Genomic DNA, 24743 nt, shown 5'->3' with positions numbered 1-24743 from the left:
AGAATCTATATAGTATTAAGTTATCTAAATTAATACATACGAATAATAGTTCTCTGCATAAATTCTTTGTGTTTGCTGCAGAAAATGCTTGACTACCTCAAAGATAAAAAGGATGTAGGATTCTTTCAGAGCCTTGCTGGTCTTATGCAATCCTGTAGGTAAGAAAGTATCTACTTTAAAAATTTATTATTTTGGATTTATATTGTATTCCATGGGATTTGTAATTTTGGAAAGATACTCTACATAGTTCTTTCAGACAGCACTTGGGGCTTGCAATGTGCTAGATTTGGGATAAAGGATGGGGTCGTGCTTGTGGTGTGAAAGTCTTCGTGATTTGGATCTACCACTGTAAAGGAGCTCTTGTCACAAATGTGATATGCCAGAAAACAACTCTGGAGTTAGGAGCATTCCTCAGAGGCAAATTCATAACTCTGGAGGTATTCTGTAATCCTGCAGAGACCAGGTTAATGACCAATGTTAAGTAATCATAAAGATTTTGGGAAAATCCGTCTTTGTAAGAAATATTCATAAGATTTTTTAGAAGGCAGAAAAAGGAATGTGAATATTGTTTTTTAATAAATTGTGGAGGTACTGTGACCTTTTTGTCCATTCACGCTTATTGACAGTTGATATTGATTTCATATATAAATATATATCTTTAGATGTTTTATATGTAATTCCTAAGAATAAACCATATCAATAAATAATGTATTAATGAACATAAAACATAGGACTATAAAGGACTTCCTGGATCGAATGTTTAGTCTTCTTGTTGTGTCAAGGTTACCATGTTTTATACTTTTTTTCTTCTCTGGCCAACTTTCATCTTGAAATCAGTGAGATTTCTTGCCAGCAGAGCTGCTGTTGTAGTTCTATGTTCATCTGACTTTCATAAGCATTCTTGCTTATGAACTAAAGTTAATAGTTAGCTGACATGCAAAGCCCTGGAGGGCAGAACTTCACAGGTTCACAAATGGAAATATGCAAGGTATATGTTCCTTAAATCTAGTTGAATACATATTCCCTTTTGACAGCTTCAGTTTTTCAGAATGTGGTGGGAGGGAAACATGAAGTGGAGCTAATAATGACAGTTTCTTAATGGACCTTACTGCTTAGGATGAACTGGGCTATCATGCAAAAGTAGTCAATAATATGGCTTCTTTGTAACACCTAAAAATGAGTATGCATGTTTGAAATGCATGCATTCACTTTTTTTGGTCAGTCATAAAATGCTAAATTCTGTTGTCAGTGTCAGGGCAAAAGCAGATCAAGTCTGTAGAGATGACTTGTAATCTTTTAGCAGATACAATATTAAGCTACTGAGATGTATCTTCTTGATGCAAATATGGTTAGAATTTTAAATCACAAATCCTTTTTAACTTTCAGAAAATTAAATATTGCGTACATTTAATTAATCACAGGACAAATGTCATTTTTCTCACTGCAGTGTTCTTGATCTAAATGCATTTGAACGTCAGAACAAAGCAGAAGGCCTTGGCATGGTGACTGAAGAGGGATCAGGTACTATTGATTCAACAGAAATTTTCTGTGAACTTTTAACATTTTGCAGAAGCAAGCTGAAAGAACCAAGGGGAGGTTTAGGTTAGATATTAAGAAGAGATTCTTCACCCAGAGGGTGCTTGAGCACAGGAACAGGCTCCCCAGGGAAATGTCACAGCACCAAGCCTGTCAGAGTTCAAGAAATGTTTGGACAATGCTCTCAGGCACATGATGTCACTCATGGGGCTGTCCTGTGCAGGGCCAGGAATTGGACTCAATGATCCATGTGAGTCTCTTGCAATTCAGGATGTTCTATAATTCTATGAACCCTGTGAATATGTATAGAGAGAGGCTGAAGCTGAAACAGGATTCTTAAAAGTGATTTATATTTATTTAATTGGCATACCTAAGCTCATTCTTGTCAACAGTAAATCACTAGCATGTGTTGCATTTCAGAATGGTCTCAGAGGACTCTTACCCATCATTCTGAAGAAGTGAAGACATTACATGTAAAATTGAAAACATATTCTGATTACAAACAGCAGTGTTTATGCATGTAAAACATTTCAGGAGTTCCTAACCAGTTTAAGTCTAAAATGAAATTATAAGTTCCCACCTGATTTCTTAAAGTGAAAACCACACAATTTAGTTAAGCTATAAGTTAAATATAAGTGGTAGGGAGAACTTTATTTGCTGTTTGAAGAAAAGCCTACTGGGAAAGCTGTTTCTTTTCTGTTTGTCTTTGGGGAAATATTACAAAATTTTCACTTTACTTTTGACTTTGAACCAATTTGGCTTTCTGCCCTTGTTGTTGTCAGTTCACTGTCAATTCCTTTCTTCTGTCTGACAGTAAGTTCTACTACTCCCTTACTGTGGCTGTCTGAAAATATTAAGTTCATTCTTACTATACTTACGAGAGCTACCAGAGCACATTTTCTTCCCTTATCCTCAGAATTTTTTACAGTGAATTTTTATAGCTAAATCCTACAGTGACCTAATCTTTTAACATGTTTTTATCTTAAAAACAAGGTAAAAAAGCTTGACTGTATAATCCTTATTGCACTTGAAGGATCATAATTCATACCAACAACACTGTATATCCTTGTCATGGTTCGAGATCTCTGTTGTACCAGTAGATCTCTGTTGTCTGTTGTGCCAGTAGATCTTTTATGCGGCCTATTTCTTTAATATTTAGCTGCTTGTCACAAATAATGATTTTTCATGAACTATTAAATTTGACTGAATGACTTCAAGACTAGTCAAAAATGCTGCTTCTCTGAAAGTGCTCCCACAGTTTAAATTATAGATTAAGTCCTGCCAGACTTATATGAGTAAACAAAAAGTGAAACCATGTGGATAAAATTTGGCTGCAAGATTGTGAATTGAGCACTGGTGCAGCTATCTGGTGTATAAATTTTGGCCATTACTATCATGTTTTACTGAGGATTACTCTGCATAGTGTTTTGTTCTTTTGGACAATATTTCTATTATTATATAATTAAACTTATTCATAATGTTGGATTTTGAAATGGACTGTCAAATTAATTTTTCTTTTGACCACTGCTCTGTTTCTAGTGGTGACTATTTTGCATGAAAATATAAATAAACCCTTAATTGCTGCATAACTGACTCTACCAATATTAAGAGTATTCCGTGCTTCCTCATTTGAAGGACTTTTTTTCCTTTTCTATTTATTTGATGTTTCTCTTCTAGTACAGAACTAATTTTACCAAAACCAATACTAACTGTACTTTGTATTTTCTAAAAAAAATTTCTCACCTTTTTTTTTTCTTTTTTCCCTGTTTCTTTTTCTTTGAACTAATTGTCCTGTTCTCCCTTCCTCAGTCATCACTCATGAGCGTGGTAATTATTAAAAACAACTGCCTATTCCTTATTTTTCCCTGCTCTTAGCTTTGTGTCAGCACTGGACAGCTCCTGAACATTATGAGATTTTTTTGTTCCTGTAAGACTGCTAGACTAGTGTGACTTTTCTATTATTATTACAATTATTTATTCTAAAATTCTTGGTTTCCATGTCAAATCTCCCTACTTTGTTCTTCCTCCCTTTCTAAGGATTTGCACAGTGATTGACACACTAGATATAAGAGCAGCAAGCTTTTTTATACTTTTTTTTTCCTGTTCCTTTCTATTTATTTTCATTTTAGTTAGCCCAGTATTTGCGATGGATGAATGTTAAAAGGAAAATAATATTATATATATACACAAAGCCTTGTGCTATAGTCCTCCTGTAGCCTTTATGCTGTGTATTGAATGTGGCTTTATTGCTGCACTGATTTGTGCAAGCACAGGAAATCAGTGGTGGATCCAGTGAGGATTTGAGGGTGGTTAGTAAGGAGAGGATGTGCCACTGGTTAGGTTTATCTAATGCAGTCAGGAGTTGATACAAGAAAGAGGTGGTGCATCACTAAATTAGAGAAATCAATACTGTTTGCAGGTGCCTCTTCCTTGTTTGGAAAGCTGCTTGATGTGTTAAGGTTGCTATACCTCAAAAGTTCTTTTCTTCAAGTAATGGAAGAGCTTTGTAGGAGCAGTTGCCATGAAATGTTCATGTCACCATGTGAAAAGGGAATTTAAAATACAAAATGTGTATACCAGTCAGCAGAAACAATAAGCTCAAACACAGAAGTGTCTTTTCATTAGCCAAATGTTGAGGAGGAGGCTGATCTGGTGTTTTATTTGTTTTCTCAGTGGAAAATTTTTATTTGGCAGATTAACAAAATTCTACACAGTAATTAGGATAATTTTCTTTTTGTTTTCTTTGTTACTGAACAGCAACAGTGCCAAGATACAGTAATCACTGTCAAAGATTTCTTGGCACAAAGGGATAATATTTCCTAACAGCATCTTTTCTTATGTATTATTGTCCAGCTACTGAAAATTCAAGAAAACAGGAAAAGCAAATTCAAGCTAAAAAGACTGTAATTTTCTTTTTCAGGGTTACATTATTGTTGATATTATGCTACCTTCAAATAACTTTTTTTAATATTATGAACCACACTGTTTTCAATTAATTGAAAAGTAGTTTACGTAAGAGCTGTACAGGTACTGGTATTAATACCTGATAGCATTAGAAAGCCAAGCCAGTGTGTCTGTGGGGAAAGTCCTGTAGTGAACAGTTTCAAAGTATCTAGATTTTATGGGATACCCAGTTTCTTATGTCTGCAATCCTATGAATAACCGTCTGTACATACTTCAAAGAAAATACCAAAGATTAGAAAGATTTTCTCTCCTTTTTGTTTTTGAGGGAGATGCTTATTTTATAAGTAATGAATTACTCCTCAATTATATTCCCATGGGAATGATGGGATGTAAAATGTGCATTTTAATGGTTTCTCATGTCATCTGCTGCAGAAGCACATTAATGAGTAATTGTCATTGAGTTTGCAACCTGTAGGTCTGAAACTATTATTCCCTAAGTCAAAGAAAAACTGCCGTTGACACTTATGGGAATAGACTCAACTTTTCCTCATATGCAGTCCTTGTTTCTGGTCCCATGTCAACCTTAGCAACAGATAGAAAGCCCTGTTTTGAGTCAACATGGATATGAGATTTATTGCTCTATTCCAATTGTTTCTTTGTGCTGTCCACATCGTAAATGCCTTGTCCTGATATTCCTCTGACTGGTACTACCTTCCCTTTTCAAACCCTGGAACCCCCACTGGTAACAACATTGATGGTTCTTTAGCAAACGTGTTTCTTACTTGTTTTTGTGGTGTACTCAATGTTGTTTCTTCTGTATGTATTTTGTTTTGATTGTTCTGTTTCCTTTTCCAAAAAGGAGGGTTCAAAACCAAAGACATGTAGAAATGCTTATTATCTTGCAATGGTTTTTCATTTAACACTCATACTCTTTGCTATTTCACTGTGAGTCACAAAAATCTTGAAAGTGCAATGTTTTTTTCCTTTGGAGAGATTTGTATTACTTGTCATATAAAGTACTAAATTTAAGATTTTAAGTTTACACTTATATTACTTTACCTTTTACCCCCCCCCTTTTTTCAGAAAGGTCTATTTTAGGTTTTAATCTTTTAATATTGTATCATGGCACTCTCTTCTTTCTCCATAAGTTTTCAGAAGACTTATTTTAATAAAATACAATTGTAGAATGAGATTTGATCTGACAGTAGCTCTTAAAGGACTCTATATCAATCTGAGTGAGAGTGGTACACGTGATATAATAACTAGCTATACTGTGGGTTCACGTCAGGGCTATTTTCAGTTGTTAACAGTGTGAAATCAATAAATGTGCTTTTGTTCTTCAACAGCCTCATCATGCTTAAAGTGGATGTTTAAATTCTATGTGATCCACTGCAGCCTACATTGGAGAGGTGTTTTCCACCTTTATATCACTGTATTTGAATCAGTGTTTGCATTTAAAAGGGAACTGGAGTAACTTCAGAGAAGTTGTTCTGTGTCGCCCAGTGAGAAAACAAGTGCTTTCTTATTTGAGTTAGATTGTTGAGAAGTCAAAGGTATGCAGGACTCACAATCCAACCCAATATGATCTATGTCTTGTGATAAGAATAAATTCACTTGCTTTATTGTGTGAGAGCTATGCTCTTGCTTAACAGCCATCAAAAAGGAGCCATATTCCCTTTTGAAAACTGAAAGTATTTGTATATTTTTGTAATATGCAGCATCAGACCCATGTTTCTGAGTAGTAATAGAAGTCAGATCTTTACCACTGAGGATTTAAAAAAAAAAAAAAAGAGGGAGAATTATTGAACTTGGACACATGCACTTTCAAGGAAAAAAACATGTATTTAATTTTTCATTGAATTTTATTTTCATTTCCTCCACATGATACATCTGTTCTTGTATATCACCAACACAACCTGCCAGTTTTGCAAAAGCTATAGGTTTAAAGCCTTCATGTGTGCAGCCATATAATTTACATACAGCATGAGCAATGGCAGCATTTTAACAGCTAAGCAAATATATGCCAGAATATAGCTTATACCAACAGAAATTTGTGACAGTCTAAATTGTACTCTGTGCAGTGTATATGTTTTTAAGTACAGTATCTTTGCAAATCTTTGTGTGAACTGGCATGAATTTGTGTGCACAGCAACAGTGGTTGCTCCCATAGATGTTATAGAAAGAAATCGATCTCCACTTCCATTCTGCAGTTACCAGTAAGGCACCACTTGCTGTCAGTAACATCTGAAAATTAAAATTCCTGTCATTACCAATGTTGGTTCTAGTTGGATTTTGATCAGCTGTAAAAATTGGAAACCAGGATTATTTTAAATCTTAGTGTGACCAGGTTGTTTGATTTGGGGGGGGGGGGTTTGCTTCATTTTGAAATATGAAAAAATATTTCTAAAAAGAATGGACCTTTCAATTTATGATGTACCTAAACACCTTCTGATTTTGAAGAATTTTTCAATAACTTTTATTCATGGTTGTTTTATTTACAGTGGAGCTAATTAAAAGACCTTTCCAAGCCCTTCCAATATTAAAAATGGAATTCATTTAATAAAAAATCCCAAACTCCAGTAAGTGTATTAAAAACCAAGAGATTACTTCATAAATTAATCTGTATAACATTTTAATTGGAGACTTGTTTTCCTTCTTGTTCTGAAAAATCTTACTTCCTAAAAGGGCAAGAAAAACAGAGGTCAAAAAATATTAAGCTGTAACTTATTCTGTAGTTTTATTGGCTTTGATTCAGTGGTACCTGTATGAGCGAAAAGGTTGGGCTTTTTATGGGCTTGATCTTTACAAGCAATGTTCCCTGTGAGTTATTTTCTAAAATCATTGCCATCTCAGCAGTCAAGCTACGTGCATTACATGTGTGATGGTACAGGCTTCACCAAATATTTGGCTTTCTGTAATGCTTACTTTTGCAATATATAAATATTCATCTAGACCAACAAAGCATGTGACTCCAAGTGTAACTTTTTAAGCATGAAAGGAATTAAATCAAAAAGAGAGTGACTAATCCTGCAGAATATTCAACACTCTGGCTTTTGCCATGCAACACATGAAAGTATCTTGCTGGGCCGAACCTGCATATAATGTTGGATAATATTATCCAGCTTTTAAGAGCACAGCCACCTCCTGATTTTGCCTTCTTGGGCATGTATTGTATGTATACAAAATCAGCTTGGATAGAAACAGTAATTTATTTTTCATTGCTTAATTAGCTGAAAGGCTTTTCAGTCTTCTGTGACTGAAAAACTGTGTGTCTGGTACTTATAAATGCAATGGAGAAAAATGTCATGGAATGTCATTTACGGTATTTGAATTCATCCTTGGAGAAAGAATTGCATATTGTTTACAACTGCCCTAAGTCCACATCTAGAGTTAGGAGAAAGAGCATTTTATCTTTCCCTATGTTACAAGAAAGTGTGTTGACATATACCTTAGCGATTAATATTAATACAAAAGATTATGACTTAATGACAACAGAAAAGAATGAAATTTTGTACTTTAAAATATTCGTATCAGTTTTCAAAATGCTTTTACTTCCTATTCCTACCATTGTACTGAAGCTTCTCACTTTAAAATTCACAGGCTCTGGATGGATAAGTCCATTAGCTTGAACTTGTAATTGTTCATGACTTTATGTAAAGTTAAACTGCTGATCATGTTTATTTATATTCCAAATTGTACTAAATACTGTTTACAATTCAGCTGACTACTATGAAGAAAATCAACTTGATCACAGCCCAAACCAGCACAAACAGTAATAATCTAATTATAATAATATAGTAATTTATAAATGTAGACATTATAATTAGAATGATGCACCAATACAACTGTATGGAAGTAACTGTTAATTTAGATATTATCTGTAATATTTTTAAATTCTTTTTTCTTTTAAATTTTAATTCCTTTACTCAGTCTTCTGGTCTCCTGTTCACATACTAAAGATATTGTTTTTGTAGAGCCTCAGTTGTCTTCCCTGAACAAAAATTCTTCCACATTCTTTTGCAGTTTGCTTACATTTTTATCTCCCTTTTCTTGTCAACAAATAGCACATATTTGAAGGATGTATAGTCTTAAAAAGTCGATTTTTCTTGCCATATATATTCCAAATACATTTCCAAGGTCCTAAATGGGAATTTTACTTTCAATAGGTGGCCTTTATTTTTTTAACATCTATATTGTTGTCCTCCTGTGCCATTTTATTAGCTGTTCTACACTTTCCTCAGTTGTGATTTTTTTTCCTGGGTGAATAGTTGTTTTTCCTCTTCACACGTCCCTGTACTAAGTTAACTGCACGTACTGATGTACTTGACATAGCAGTGGTTAATTGAGGGCTTTTTAGTGTATTGTTTCTTGTGAAAAAAATCAAGAAAATAATTTGAAGCTTTATTCATTTGGCTATTAGCTATTTATCAAAAACATGAACTGAAGGGGCTAGTTCAGTAGAGCATTTTGGCATTTAGTCTTAATTCATTATAAATCTATTGCCTTATTTTGTCAAGGGAGACAAATGCCTAACATTTTGTGTCAGCAACAGACAGGTGCTAAATCATTAAATATTTCAGCCTAAGTGATTCTTGAAAATGCACATAGCTGTAAATTTAATGGGTTATTTTAGAATATTTTAAAATCTAATAGTTTATTTGAGGAATGATTTTCATCACTGTTTGATTAAATCTCATTCTGTATTTTAAGTACCTGGTTTTGTGATGAATCGGAACCAAATTAATCCAGTTTTTACCTTTCTATGTGATGAAGCATCCATGCCCTGTGAAGTCAAACAAGAATGTAAATCAGGGATTTTTTATAAAATGTTGCCAAGCTCATGCTGCCATATTTATAAATCAAAAGTTAAGTTTTGTAATTTAATTTTTTCTTTTTTTTTATAACCAAATAACTATCTGCCAAGCACAAGTCATACGTGCTTCAGATAGATTGGAGGTTATAAATTTTCTCTCCCCTTCTTTCTTTCTTAATATTAATTATGGAGATTTTCTTCAGAGGCTATGGGGTGTTACTTGGCAGACTGTGATAACCTGCTTTAATCTGGCCTTTCTACAGGAGAAAAGGTGATGCAGGATGATGAATTCACTTGTGACCTCTTCCGCTTCCTTCAATTGCTTTGTGAAGGACATAATTCAGGTTTGTGGGCAGGCTGCCTGTCAGCCAAGTCAAGGTGATGGTAACTGCAAATAAAAGCTCTTCATTGGGGAAGATTTGGCAGCCTTCATAAAATGTTGTGAAATGTGGAGTTGCTGCTAGACTGTACATGAAAGGAAAATATGTATGTGGAATTAAACTGCCAGATCTTTTAACAGCCTTAACTTTGAAGAAAAGTTTGTTAAAAAGATAATGGTTTCCAAAATTATGAGTTTTGAATCTTGATCAACTAGGAAAGGTAGATTTATATAGGAAAATGTACATGGTTTATGACTTCTAGACAGGGAAGATTCAGAGCAAAATGTAACAGGAAGTTATATTTACTGTCCTTTGGCATTTATATGCTTTCTGGTGTGTGCTATTTGCCACTAATGTCAATAAGAATTGTATGTGAAATTACAATGTACACAATACCTTTCTTGAAGAAATAGCATCTCTTTTAAATATATAAAAACACATAGCAAAAATGTATGATGTTGTGTATTTTTATCATTAAATACATTTCCGTGTGTTCTCTGTGTCATTCTTAAGGAATAATAATAATAATAAAAAGGATAGTTTTCTGTTTTAGCCATTGGACCTATTTTTGACTTAGTTATCAGGGTCTGTATAATTATGTGATTTAATTTTGATTTTGCTTAACAAAATATATACTAGGTATAATTAGGTTGATATTGATGTAGTTCTAGTTATAAATGAGATTAAAATAAGGCCAAGTTAAATTTTACAGGTGAAATAGACAAGCAAGCTTCTGGCTTCAGAAGTTCACTGGTATGTGATCTCTACAATAAAATGCTAAAACTCTATACAATGGTTTGTTGAAAAAAAAAATAAAAAAAAAAGAAGGAAAAAAAATAATCCATGCCTCTATAATAGACTTTTCTAGATCATCTTATATCAGAATTAATTTTCAGAAATAGGTTTATTACTTAAATTAAACTTTTATTTTAATTTTTAGATTTTCAGAATTACCTAAGAACTCAAACTGGCAACAACACAACTGTTAATATTATAATTTCTACTGTGGATTACTTATTAAGGGTTCAGGTAGGTAACTTATATACTAATTAAGGATGACAACAATAACTTGTTTCTATACAATATTTTCATTTTTTATTTATTCTTTCATTACTTTTGATCATACAGCAGAAGTTTGTATGAGGAGACTTCAGGTTTCCTAATTTCTCTGGAATTTATTTCAGTAATGTAATATTTACTGCCAGAAAAAAAATTTACTTTCCAGCAAAATCATATTTGATCCTTATCACAAAATGTTCATTTTTATTAGAGAAGCACATTTATTTGTCATGGTATTTATTCTGGTCAATGTAGCCCAAACTGATGAGAAAGGCTGAAATTCTCTACTGCTTATGGTTCTTTATATTTTTTACCAGAAGAGTAAAGGTGTCATAAGTGTGAAAGACTGTTTTCAACCATTATGTGCAAGAATGCAGTGAAGCCTGTTAACTAAGGAAAGGAGGCAGAAGGTGGATAAGTGCTAAGTGTATCAGTGAACACAAGTAGCCAGTTGTTGGCTGAAACTACCCTGTGACTGAGGAGCGTTTTGTATTGCTCGAGTTCAGCTTTAGCCAGCTGCTTTTTCATCCATGCTCTGATTTAGTCTGAACACTGGCTTCTGTATGAATAAATAGTCATAGGCTGGTGTGAAGTGAAGCATAAGAACAGCACATGGTTTTCTAAGGAGGGAAATAAAAGGCAAAAAGAAAAACAAAAGCACAGTGCTAGATTAAAAACCCTTCAGCCATCTAATTTGAATTATCTCCCAAATCTTTAAATAGGAAAACATTGTGTTGTCACAACCCAGTAGGAAGTAATAAAAATTCTGATTTGTTTCCAGATTGAACCATGTGAAAGACATATTTTGTGATAAATGTTAATAAATTTTACTTGTAATTTTCATCTTTCTGGAAATCACTGTAGGTGATAATATATTTTGGTATGTTTCTGGTTTGTTTTTGTTTGGTTGTTTTTTTAATTATTGTTTATTTGTCTAGTTCCCCTTAGCCATTTATTTATTTGGCTTGAGAATTCCAAGTTTTGAAAATGGATGGGGGTTTCTGTGTTTGTTTTTTTCTTTTGTTTTGTTTTGTTTGGGTTTTTTTGCATTACTCCTGTTATCAATGTTGCTTTATATCCTTATGCATTCTGTAGAAGTTGTAGGGACAATACAATGATTCTAATTCCGTTGCTTGCTTTGTTGAAACTTTAATAAGCTCGCCTTTAGGGAAGATGGAGAGAGGAATCATGCACACAAAACAACATTTACTCCCATTATTGACTAGGTGTCAAGCATGAAGTAGGAGACATTGTTTAACGAACAGCACACAACAGGGCAGTGCTACCGAGCGCTCCTTTTCAGAATGCAGGCTGTTCTATTTCTAAGAGCAAATACCAACAGATCTAATTTTTTATTTAATCTTATTTTGAGGTTTGCTGTGGGGTTTTGTAATTATTTATTTCAGTGTATTTGTTTTTCTATTGATTCCCTTGAGATGAAACTACAATTCTTGAAGTAGTACTTCAGAATCGTTTAGGGAGGGGTCAGTTGAAGCCTTTATAAGTTAAATACCTTTCCAAACTGGAATGCTGTCAAAGTTGTTTTTCTTATCTTGCTGAATAACCAACTAGAGCCAGTTTGACTACATAATCTCTTTGTGCTTTTTGCAACTGGTTGTTTTTTTTTTTTTTTTTTAGGAATCCATTAGTGATTTCTATTGGTATTATTCTGGGAAGGATGTTATTGATGAGCAAGGACAACGAAATTTTTCCAAAGCCATCCAGGTTGCAAAACAAGTATTCAATACTCTTACAGAGTATATCCAGGTAAATTAATTTATTTTGAATTTTATGGATTTGAAAGAAAACTATTCATACTTTTGGCATAAAAATATAAAGTAGCTAGATATAACATAGAAATATAAAATAGATGCATTTGTGCTTCAACATTGATGCATTTGTTTATGTAGGAAGTAAAATATTCAAGTATATATATATCTATCACTACTCTTTTTCAATCTTAGCAATTTATTAAAAATTAAAATTATTAATAAACATCCTTTGGTTGTTAATAAGATAGTAGAGTTTTGTTTTGTTTTTAATTTGGATTAAACTGCAGTGGTGTTACCCACATTAAAGTTTTTACTTTTATTCCATTGAGTAACTACTGTCAGTGAGATAGTTGCTATTTAGTTGATATAACATTAGATAGAGATTTCTGTCATGAATAAGGCTGTTTTAAGGCAACAACGCTGTGTTTGAAATGATGAATTCACATGTTGCATTTGAGAGTTGTAGAGATGCACTTGAGGTGGACTCAGCAATAAATGAGATTGGGATAATTTCTGTGAAAATAACAATATAGCAGTTCTTCCATGATATCTTAACAATTTAGTGTAATTTAGTACTGCATTAATTCCTCATGTAAATAAGTCAACAATATTACAGTTTGTTTCTGCAAATAATAAGCAGGTTAGAGAGAATTTCGTTAGACTATTAGGTGTCTATTATAGTGTTTTCATTCAGATGAAGATCATTAATATGAAAATAGTATTTTATAGTTCATGAGGATGAAATGTGATAGAATAGGACTGAATAAATATGAGAAGAGGCAACATACATGTGTGTGTATATATATTTAATGTATTTGAATTTCTCAAATCACAAGTAGTGTTTTTATCTGGGAGAACTTTTTTTCTTGCCCTTTGAGGCTTTGAAAGATTTTGTATTCCTTCTTTTCAGAAGTTGGATTTCTTTTTAAATATTCTTTAGCATTGTCTTCTACAACAGCTAGAATATGCTGTGAGGAAAAACTCGGGAGACTGATTCTCTAATCCCTTAGGCACATTTTGCATTAACCTTCTATAAAAGTTATTCCTGATTTACAGAAGTACATAGGGAAGAATCAACTTGAAGATTTGTACCCTGTTAGCATTTGTTGTTTAAAGTTGCAAGGAGATACACTCTTTGTGGTCCTCGATTAGTATATTGAGACTTGTCCAAAACAGAGGCAGAATGATTATTAGGAGTAGGCATTGTTTACAGTTAGTGGTGTTCTTGGATACGTAATTCTAGATATGTTTAATTTTTCATAGCAGTTTCTAAAGGACACCCCTAAGCCCCAAACTATGCACTGCTTATGTATCTTCCTTCCTGGTTTTGTTGCATTTCTTGCAAACAAACTCTGGTTTTCTTTTTTGTTTGGCTTTTTTTTTTTCTGTTTTGTTGCCTGAACACAGGGGCCATGTACTGGGAATCAGCAAAGTCTGGCACATAGCAGGCTGTGGGATGCTGTCGTTGGTTTCCTTCATGTGTTTGCCCACATGCAGATGAAGCTGTCTCAGGTATTGTTTTGTTTTACTTTTCCTTTATAAGTTACTAGCATTTTTGTAAAAGAAAAACAAACATATTAATATGTTTGAGTCATTAATAATACCAGTTAATAGAGGAAATATGAAGAAAAGGGAGAGGTGATAGAATACAATTGAATTGAGGGAGTAAATTAGAAAACTGTAGTGGATGTGAATGGCGGGCCTGTAATTGGATTGCTGGCCACAGGCACAAAGCAGATTAGATCAAGCTGCAAATGAAGCATATCACTGATATTCAGAAAGAACTCTCAGTTTCAGTCTTTTGTACCAAAATTCTGTCACAATGTTTTCTGAAGTTTTTCATGATCCTTTTACGCAGGACTCATCATCTTCATTGATGAGTCCTGCATTGAACCCTACTTCATGTTTATTGACTATAGTTCAAACCATCTGCATCTAAGCTATTTCCACTCTCAGCAGAGATTTAGAGTAGTCAGACCTTATCATGGGTGAATTGCTTTTGAATGTGAGTACTCACTATAGAAATAGTGAAGGGACATCTCAGTCAAACCTGTTTTGCAAAAGTAATGCATTGAATTTAAATGCATTTAAATGCATTTAAAATGCCCGTAGAATTTTAAGAATTGAAAAAACAGTCAATATTTTCATAGACCACCATGGTGGCTACTGTGCTTTCTTCCTGTACCACTAAAACAACATGGAAAGAGGTATTTAAGTAGTTACTGACAGTGAGTCAAACACATGGTAGCTATGTGTTATTTATGAAATATGATGTGGCTTTTGGCAAGATTTGTTTTTAAAGTAATGACAAGTTTAAATTCTCAGCTGTGCCCAGAGTGGCTTCACAGCATCTTTTAATTATTGCATCTAGAAAATAATGATACTAATCCTGCCTCTTTAAAGGTAGCCAAGCAGCTTTGCACAGGATCCACTGTAGTGTGTGGAGTTACTTACACTGTTCTGTGGGATGACAGAAGCACAGTCTACTCAAAACGTGTGACAAATAGTGATGATGTCTTTCTTTTGCATGAAGCTCAAGCTCTTGCCATTTGGAAACTCCTTAAGGGGACCATCAGAGTCTTGGGAAATACCAGAATAGACATGGGCTCTTTTGTTAATTTATATTTATTACAGGAATATATGGTGAAGTTTTTCAGATTCTGTTGAAATGCCCGTTTTCAAAGATGTTGAGTATAACTAAGTGGATTTATAAGGAGCTGCCATATGGCTCTTGACTGTAAAAGGGACCTGCTTAGGCTAAGTATTTGTTTTTTTCTTTCAATGATAAGTTTCCCTGTCACTTTTGAAGAACATTTGAAACAAGATTTAAAAAGGAACAAAACTAAATCACTGTGTTGTTTGGGTTTTGAGGTATTTTTTTGCATTTTCGCTCTCTAGTCTGGTACTAGGAAGCAATAACATGATAATGGTCATACTTAAGAAATCTCCGTAAGGTGGAAAATGGAAGTAAAATTTTCAATCTAAATGAACAAAGATCATCCAGTTTACATGCAACTTTTGTAAGTTAAAGATTTATAATGAAAACTTACAAAACAAATCAATTAGAAATCTTTAATATTTCCAACTTATGCTGTTTTCAATCCAAGATGTAAGTTGCCATAAAGTACATTGATATTTTTGTACCATTCTCTGAAGTCCATCCATGCTCAAGTACGCCTTATCAATGGCATGATGCAACAGTATTGCTGAGGAAGAAACTAAGTAGTTGAATAAATCCATCCAGATAGACTCCAGGTTGAAATCATTGGCAAATGAAATAGTAAACTTGATTTAAAGTCCAATGAGATAAAAGATGTGTAAAAATATATATAATGTATGTCTAAGAATGTTAATTAATAGACCTTTATTAATAAATATTTTTAATTTTTACTTCAACTTTTTTTCTCCCCATAAAAAGTTCAGTGGCCCATAATGGAACCACTCATTCTGAATTGTGTTACATTTTGAGCTCTATGTGCTGCTGCTATTACTGTTTTTTGCAAGTCTTCATAGCTGTTAACTGGATTACACCAAAAGCAACAATATTTTAGAAGCATCATCTGAGCTTGACATACCGAGTTATTGTTTTAAATTTTTTCATCACCTTCAGTTTTCACTTTGCCTTTATTAAATTACTGCCCTCTAAACAGATGATGGTATAAATGTTTGATCCTGTAAATGTACTGTCAGGAATCAAGCAGTCAAATATATTCTCCCTGTATTACCAGTTTTGACACTACTAGCTTCCTAATTTCAAAGTTTCATTTCTACAAGGTGAAATATGTGTGCACATATATAAATGTCAAAGAAATAAACCTATTAATTATATATATATGTTGTGTTCATTATTTAGGATTCCAGTCAAATTGAATTGCTAAAGGAATTGATGGATCTTCAGAAAGATATGGTTGTCATGTTGCTGTCTATGCTGGAAGGTAGTAAAAATTTGAAATCCTCTTTCACAGTTTTTGAACAGTTTTTATCTTTGCGATTTTCTTCATTTGAGAAATAATGCTGTAATTTCCTTAAAGTTTTTAATTTTCACGTCTCAGTTGTCAGAAGAGTTTTTACATCTGAAAGTGAATGGGAGATTTAGCTAGTGCAGTTAATATAAGTGATATTAATTCTGAATGCCAGAATTGTATAAAATCCAGGGCTAGCAGAAGATTTACTTTCTTTCCATGAACTTGGTTTCTCTTTCGGTTTAGATGAAAAAGTTTTGACTATTTAAGTTGAAATCTCGAGTTCTAGGAAGTGAACTGTTTATCAGTCACTTTAGCACCTTTAATATATTGCATTTATTTTGGTATTGCTCTTAACCATAAAGAACAGACTTTGATTTGTCTAGTGACTGACTAGGTTCAAGGTCATGAAATTATGATTCCTCAGGGAATATAACCATTGTCAAGAAATAATACTACTATTAATTTAGCTTCTCTATAGTATTAGTGCCTCTAGTGCTAGAGTAACCAGATATACACATAGATGATTCAAAGATCTTTTTTTCTTTTTGCTTCTTATGTGTATCCTATTATGTTTTCTTGAGAGAATGGGAGAGCAGTAAATGCAACATAGATTGCAGCGTAGCATGCATTGCTACTGCTTTGCTCATAGGTCACTGAGAAGCAAAGTGAATTCTTAGTACTGTAGGCTGTGCTCCATGAATAACCTGCTGAGCCGCTCATGCTAACTAATGGGACACTAGCTCTGTCTGTGTTGTGCTACAGTGAAATTCATGATATGCTGCTCCACTTTTAGTTCTATTTTAGATGTAACAGATGTTTCTCAACAGACCTTGTTAGTTCTTCCTTTCTGTAACTTTTTTTTCCAAGTCTTAGGGTAATGTTATCAGTAAAAGATTTCTGATTTTACTGCTGGCTTCTCATATGAGTGTGTTGTCCAACAGTTTATCATTTTTACTCTTTGATTATTTCACTAGTCATTATAATACACTTTTCTTTGATGAAACATTTGCTGTCATCATTATCTCTAATATCCTGTCATCACATCTAGGTAATGTTGTGAATGGAACTATTGGAAAGCAAATGGTTGATATGCTTGTGGAATCGTCGAACAATGTGGAGATGATCCTGAAATTTTTTGATATGTTCTTAAAACTGAAGGATTTAACTTCCTCTGATGCATTCAAAGAATATGACCCTGATGGTAAAGGGATAATTTCGAAGAGGGATTTTCACAGGGCAATGGAAAGCCATAAGCATTACACCCAGTCTGAAACTGAGTTTCTACTGTCATGTGCTGAAACAGATGAGAATGAGACTTTGGACTATGAGGAGTTTGTGAAACGATTTCATGAACCTGCAAAAGACATTGGTTTCAATGTTGCTGTTCTCCTGACCAACCTGTCAGAGCACATGCCCCATGATACCCGCTTGCAAACCTTTCTTGAACTGTCAGAGAGTGTGCTAAATTACTTTCAGCCTTTCCTTGGACGCATAGAAATCATGGGCAGCGCAAAGCGCATTGAACGAGTTTATTTCGAAATAAGTGAGTCAAGTCGGACTCAGTGGGAGAAACCTCAGGTAAAAGAGTCAAAGAGACAATTTATATTTGATGTTGTAAATGAAGGTGGGGAGAAAGAAAAGATGGAGCTTTTTGTTAACTTCTGTGAGGATACCATCTTTGAAATGCAACTGGCTGCCCAGATCTCTGAGTCAGATCTGAATGAAAGGTCAGCAAACAAAGAGGAGAATGAGAAAGATAACCCTGAGGAAGAAGATCCAAGAATGGGTTTCTTCTCTCTCGTGACCATGAAGTCAGCATTAGTAGCTCTCAAGTATAATTTAATGACTCTTATGAAAATGCTCAGCATGAAAAGCCTGAAGAAACAGATGAAAAAAGTGAAGAAAATGACCATGAAGGACATGGTCATGGCTTTGTTTTCTTCCTACTGGAGTATTTTGATGGGCTTACTACATTTTGCTTTTAGTGTTGTCCGGGGCTTCTTTCGCATTATCTGCAGTTTGCTGCTTGGAGGAAGCTTAGTAGAAGGAGCAAAGAAAATCAAGGTGGCTGAACTGTTAGCTAATATGCCAGATCCCACTCAGGATGAGGTGCGTGGGGAAGGAGAAGAAGGGGAGAGAAAGCCAACAGAAGCTGCATTGCCTACAGAAGACTTGACAGATCTGCAGACTTTATCAGAAGAGAGTGATCTACTCTCAGATATATTTGGTTTGGATTTGAAACGAGAAGGTGGACAGTATAAATTAATCCCTCACAATCCAAACGCTGGTTTGAGTGACTTACTGAGCACTCCCTCCATAACTCCAATGCCTGAGGTACAGGAAAAAATCCAGGTAAACTGTATCTTTTATTTTTGATGTATGTTTCCCTCTTTCATATGTTAGTATAGTCTTGAAATGAAATTTGCATCTCTGTTTTTCTGGATTTTCTGACATGTTGTTAAGGGAATCACATATCATTACTAGGGCTTACTCTTTCTCATGTCATAAACTTGAATTTCCACAGCCTTCTCTAAGTACATGGTGTTTTGGTTTACTTTTAGCTCAGTGGTTAATTGTTTCTTCATTAATGTAAATTGAATTATCATCTTGTCTCAGAGTTTTGGTTGTTTAACAAAATCAAACAGACCTAACATTCTGCCCTCTGAGTATTCTTTTAAGCTAACTCTGTAGTGTATAACAGTGTTTAGACATATTTTTAAACCTGACTTTCTGTAGGAGCAGGTGAAAGAAGATGAAAAGGAAGAGAAAGAGGAAACAAAATCAGAACCTGAAAAAGCAGAGTAGGTATTACTTTAATGTCAGATCCTACAAGGTCACTTCACTGTTGATTGCTCTGCTTGGCTGTGTGAGTTGCAGTGATACCTGTATTCTCTGTGAGGAGTGAAGTGCCTGGCACTATTAGCTGCCCTGAAGCTACTCTGAATATGACAAACTTTCAAGTGAAAGTGAAAGTTTGTCAAGTATATTCTGAGAAGAGAAGCAGTTTAGAACATCAGTTATTCTGTTTGTAGAGAGATACACAGAAATTAATAGTGTAACTTAAAAGTTTGGCTTCAAATGTACTTCTGTGATCTTTTCATCTATCATGCTGACAGGTCAAATTAACTTCTAAATAATTCACAATTCTTCAGATCATGTGTTTGGAGAAGGCAGCCCACTAACTCTGACTTTCTGTAATGGGATAGCATGATGATAATCACACATCAGATGCTGACACACTCTTACTCCCGTCTCCTTCTGGAGTGGGTACTTATGAATTCATCAGGTGGGCAGAAATAAAAAATTTGAAACTTGAGGCTTGACTTGTAATTGCAAGAAGAACCAAAGTTTTCTGCAGCATTTGTGAGAACCAGATAGTTCAAATGCATGAAGTTGGAGGGGAACACTTAGACATATAGGCATTCATACAGACATACAGCTGTCAGCTTACAGACATTTTGTCACTGCAACTCTTATCTGCACAATTATGAAGCAGACCCTTCGGTAATAAGGTTGGCAGATTCTTGATTACCTGCCTCTGCCAGTTAGCATTCTCACTTCAAGGTGCCAAAGCAATAAATTTATCTGCAGACTTAAACAGACTGTCACTCAGTGCTTTGGATTGAAGAGGGATACATCTCATGTGCGTGAACTGCATGAACCGCATGACTCATCATTGAACCTCATTAAAAGATGAAATAGCCTATTTCAGTGTGTGATTTTAATTTTGTGTTTAGCAATTTTACTAACTTATTAACTTTTATTGGCTTGACATACTATTTTGGCTTCTTTTGTATCCTAAGAGGAGAAGATGGAGAAAAAGAAGAGAAAACTAAGGAAGACAAAGGGAAACAGAAATTAAGACAACTTCATACACACAGATATGGAGAACCAGAAGTTCAGGAATCAGTCTTCTGGAAGAATATCATTGCATACCAACAGAAGCTTCTTGTAAGCTGTTCTCTAGATTATGTGTTTAGCTGTTGGCAGAGACATGTACCATCATATTATTCTACCAATGTAAAGACAAATAGCATCTGAAAGACCACATTTTTCTATCCACCATCATCCATAAAAAGAACATAAAGCAAAGGTTTAATGGAAATGTTAGAGAAAAGAAACACACAAATAGTGTACAAGATACTAATTCTTAGGCAGAGAATTATTTTCCCAAACTCAGACCTTCAGAGATGCCTGTATGTCACTGGAAAACATCCATGCATTTTTCTGGGAATAAAATTCCTGAATTTTTACAGCAGCTAATGAGCCTGTAGGATTTCTCCTTTCCTGAGAGACAGCTTTGGGCAATTACAAGCTCTCCTATAAAAAGAATTGCCTAAGATACAATGCTTAACCTAAACCAAATAAGGAAAGATGTTACAGATTTTTTCTTTGTGAAATAACAAGTTAATATTTGTCAAACTTCTCAAAACCTGTAGAAAATAAGACTAATTAAATAGTAAAACTGCATATGAGAGTCTCTAAGTAAAATATGATATCGATGAGTTAGCTGTAGAACTGTTTAAAATCTATGCTTTTATTAGCTAGGAGAGTCCATGCATATTCACTGAGGCTAGTGTGAAATGCAAAGCAAAAAGAAATACACTTTTGCTATTTATCTAGTAGATAATTGTTTAGGTACAGCCTACTTCTAACATGAGTAATATAGCAAAACTACAAAACTGTAGTCACAATCTTATTAGGATATTAGGTGTTTAAATTTTGCTTTTCAACTGAGGTTAATTTTTTTAAGGCTAGTCACATAGCAGTCATGCAAATTTAACTTGATTTTTTTTTCTAATAGTTTTGTTTAATATTTCACTTATAGTCATCTATAATTACGGCTGAAAAATTGAGGAATTCCTGTGGGAGAGTTAAAGCATTCACAATGTCTACTGTAAAGGATTGTGAATTGTCAGGAATGGAAAAGGCACATTTCTGCATTCCTTTTGATTGCATCATAATGTCAGAGAAGCTTTCTACTCACAGTACTTAGGTCACAGATGAATTTTTGCTGACCTGGTAAAAATCCATTTGATTTTGGAATAGGAAAAGACTTAAAATAAGCTTATATGCAGATATTTTTATTTCTTGGTAACAATTTGCCATATGAATAAAAAATGAATTGCAGGGAAAATGGAGACTTCTGTATTATTATTACATTACTATTACATTGTGATGTCTCTATGTTGTCTCCATGTGTATTGAGAGGACAATGAAAAAGATGTAAGAGGCAATTAAAAATCCTTCATCCTTTCTGCAAGGAGTGAAACAAAAGGTCCTTTATCCATTATTGTAATCTGGAGTAGGAGAGAATTTGTGCATCACTCAAAATGTTTGTTGAGGGTTTTTTGTTTGTTTGGATTCTTTAAAAATATTTAAAATTCCATTAAAAAGTGCTGTAGGGAAAAAACCCACAAAAAACCCTCTCCATGCAAGAACCTAATAATTATGACTGAATCTTTATTAGTCAAAGTTTATTTATGTTCTGTTCTATTTTCAGAATTATTTTGCCCGAAACTTTTACAACATGAGGATGTTGGCGTTATTTGTTGCTTTTGCCATCAACTTTATCCTGCTTTTCTATAAGGTAAATATTTCAAAATATTACTTTTCAAGTAGCACAATGGAAACAATTTGGGTTTTGTAGGCAATATGCCATGGTAAAACTGCCTAGCCTAACAGATTAAATACCTGCTTCATCCTACCACTTCAGAAATCTAGAGGAGAGCTGAAGTGGTTGTGTGAAGTAAGAAGAGACTTCCAGTACACAAATATCTATTTACAAAGTTCTGTGCTGCAACAAAGCAGCAGGCTGTAAGGCATACCCATGCCTCAGATGTTCCATTTCACAGTACAGTGAACCAACCAAGCCGAGCCTTCATTGGCAACTTAAACTAATCCATGTCAGTTGAGATGTTTTCTTGTGCTGTTATGCTCTCCTGAGGGGGTGTGTACAACAAGAAGTCACATCATCTCAAGCTACCTAGAATATCACTGATTTTGTTGAAACTTTCAGTATCATTAATACAACTCTAGAGTCTGTGGATTCGAGTCGGTTTCTGGCAGAGCCCTGAAGATAGAGACCACATGTGGGATTGTCAGGAATTGACTGGATTTCTTCTAAGAGGGTTGTGCCCTTGAATTTGATGTGATAAAATTTATCATGGGCCAAATTTGCTACAATGGATAGACAGTGGAAAAAAAGAAAAGAAAAAGCACACTATCACAGGCTGGTGTAACAAGATAAAAAGGTCTCACTAAGCTATTCTTTCTGGACATTTTTATGCAAAAAAAGTCTTACCATTGTATTGTCCTTGGTATCATTGTTTTCAGCTATCCTATTTAGCTTGTATTACTGTAAAACTCATATCAAAGGAAATAAAACTGCAATATTAAGATTAAGTGATTTAAACAGGTCTCCACATCTGCTGTGACAGAAGAAAAGGAACTTCCTGTGGTATCTGATGGTGAAAGTACAAAGTTGAACATCCTGGAAAGTGATGATGAGAGGGTCATTGCAGTGCATTATGTCCTGGAAGAAAGCAGTGGCTACATGGAGCCTACGCTGCGGATTTTGGCCATCCTACACACAGTCATCTCATTCTTCTGTATCATAGGGTATTACTGTTTGAAAGTAAGAAAAAACTGAACTTTTCTTTTGTATTCTAGGTCCAAACTCTTTTATCTGTTGAACGGTATAAATTGAAACAAAGTCACAGCAACCTTGCTTAAGCAGATAGGGAAATCATGTAAAGAAATAATATTTTGTTAGTGTAGTGTAAACAGAAATTGATATATGTTTTCAGGAAGTTCAGGAAGATCTGCTGTAATTGTCTGGCCGACAACAATAACTTCTATCAAAAGCTGTTTGAGTCTGTCAAAGACAAGGTGTGAATGTACATGGCCAGAGGAAGCTAGATGACAGTATTTGTATTACTAGTCTGTCATCTGGGTTTTTGAGAAAGCATGCAGCATTTTGGCCTATTGCTGCTGCATATTGTGGCGATACAAAATGTCTGCTTTTCATACACACACACTCTTGTGGTAGTGTTTTGGCAGGAGCTTAAGCATCTTTTGAGGAATATCTTGCAGAAGATCTCTGTTAGGGACGTGAAAAATAAAGATGTGACTTTTATTGGCAAAATGCTTATTGTTGTTTAGGAAAACCAAATGCCATAAATCTCCGAACCTGGGAAAAATATGTATGGGATATACTTCCCCCATTTTTACACTCTTCCAAGGCATAAGCTATAGGTCAAAGTGCAGGATAGTGCTAAATTAAATGGACCTCTGCTATGACCCAGTATGGCTGCTAATTTTTCCTTATAATATCTTAAGTGGTCCCTGATATTTTTACTTCCTCTTTTAATCAATAATACTTTTTCTATGCTGAAGACATGATCAGCATTTTTAGTTCATATTACTGCATTACAACTCTACCTTAAGTGTCCCTGCAGACCACTAAATACTACAACGTTTTCTTGTTGCATTGGTTGCCATGAAATATGAAAGCTTACACTTCTGGGTTTTGAGATGTTCTCTTCTCCCACCCCATATGTTTTGAGGTTTTTTCTACTATGACTTTTTATGCTACTTTGCCACATTTTTTTTCAAACTACATTTATTCTCTGATTAGAAGGGAAAAGCGTTGTTATAATTATTTGTCATAATGAATTGTCTTCTTTCTAATTCTGAAACTCTGAAGAAAAGTCCAAATATGGTTTCAATCTCTATCTTTGAAGATTTTGAAATCCAAAATCTTCATAACTGCAGGCCTGTATGTGATAGCTTTACTTCAGAAGATTGCTCAGCATGAAATCCACTACATTTTTCTCCTTTAGCTATTGGAAAATAGTGTTGGAACATTTTCATTGTACCTAATGTAATCACCACATTGCTTGAGTAGTCCTAATTTTATTATTACCATTTTAGTATACTCATGTCCACTCTTGAATAATATTACAGTCAAGGTGGGTAATGGAAGGTGAGTGCATTCTGGGGACCTGCGAAATAGTTCCAGGGAAGAGTAGGGTTTATTTTTTGTTGATAACAGATTTCTAAGAAAAATCCACTCTTCTGGGGCCACTATTTACATCTGCCTTCTCAGGCTGTACTTTTGAATGTCATCCTGTGATGAAAGAGAGTTGTGGGTAAAGCCTGCTCCTTACTGGTTAGGTGTCTCAGCTGCTGACAAATCAAGTCTATGGAATGTGAATATGATTTTTCTTTTTTAATGCTTACAGTCTTTCTTTCTCTCTGCTGTGAAACCACTTTATTTCCTACTATAAAACCTCAAGAAATCTTTAACAAG

At 34.3% G+C, this 24743-nt stretch overlaps 1 protein-coding gene across 8 annotated transcripts in view; it reads left to right on the top strand.

Annotated features, from left to right (window-relative positions):
• RYR2 (ryanodine receptor 2) overlaps positions 1–24743 on the top strand; it is a 392367-nt gene that overhangs the window by 345546 nt on the left and 22078 nt on the right. For 4 of the 8 annotated variants that reach the window (XM_032681774.1, XM_032681770.1, XM_032681771.1 and 1 more), the window contains 12 exons: positions 82–158; positions 1448–1521; positions 9517–9597; positions 10574–10662; positions 12331–12459; positions 13872–13976; positions 16318–16399; positions 17478–18781; positions 19166–19230; positions 20233–20380; positions 21933–22019; positions 22848–23066. In XM_032681774.1, coding sequence (XP_032537665.1) covers positions 82–158; positions 1448–1521; positions 9517–9597; positions 10574–10662; positions 12331–12459; positions 13872–13976; positions 16318–16399; positions 17478–18781; positions 19166–19230; positions 20233–20380; positions 21933–22019; positions 22848–23066 — 2460 coding nt within the window. Of the gene's footprint in view, positions 1–81; positions 159–1447; positions 1522–5117; positions 5183–9516; positions 9598–10573; positions 10663–12330; positions 12460–13871; positions 13977–16317; positions 16400–17477; positions 18782–19165; positions 19231–20232; positions 20381–21932; positions 22020–22847; positions 23067–24743 lie in introns of those variants that run through there. The other 4 variants (XM_032681773.1, XM_032681769.1, XM_032681772.1 and 1 more) reach the window with 3 other exon arrangements.

The sequence above is a fragment of the Chiroxiphia lanceolata genome, chromosome 3, assembly GCF_009829145.1.
Source record: "Chiroxiphia lanceolata isolate bChiLan1 chromosome 3, bChiLan1.pri, whole genome shotgun sequence".
Taxonomy (NCBI): domain Eukaryota; kingdom Metazoa; phylum Chordata; class Aves; order Passeriformes; family Pipridae; genus Chiroxiphia; species Chiroxiphia lanceolata.
This window is presented reverse-complemented; position numbering and strand designations above follow the sequence as displayed.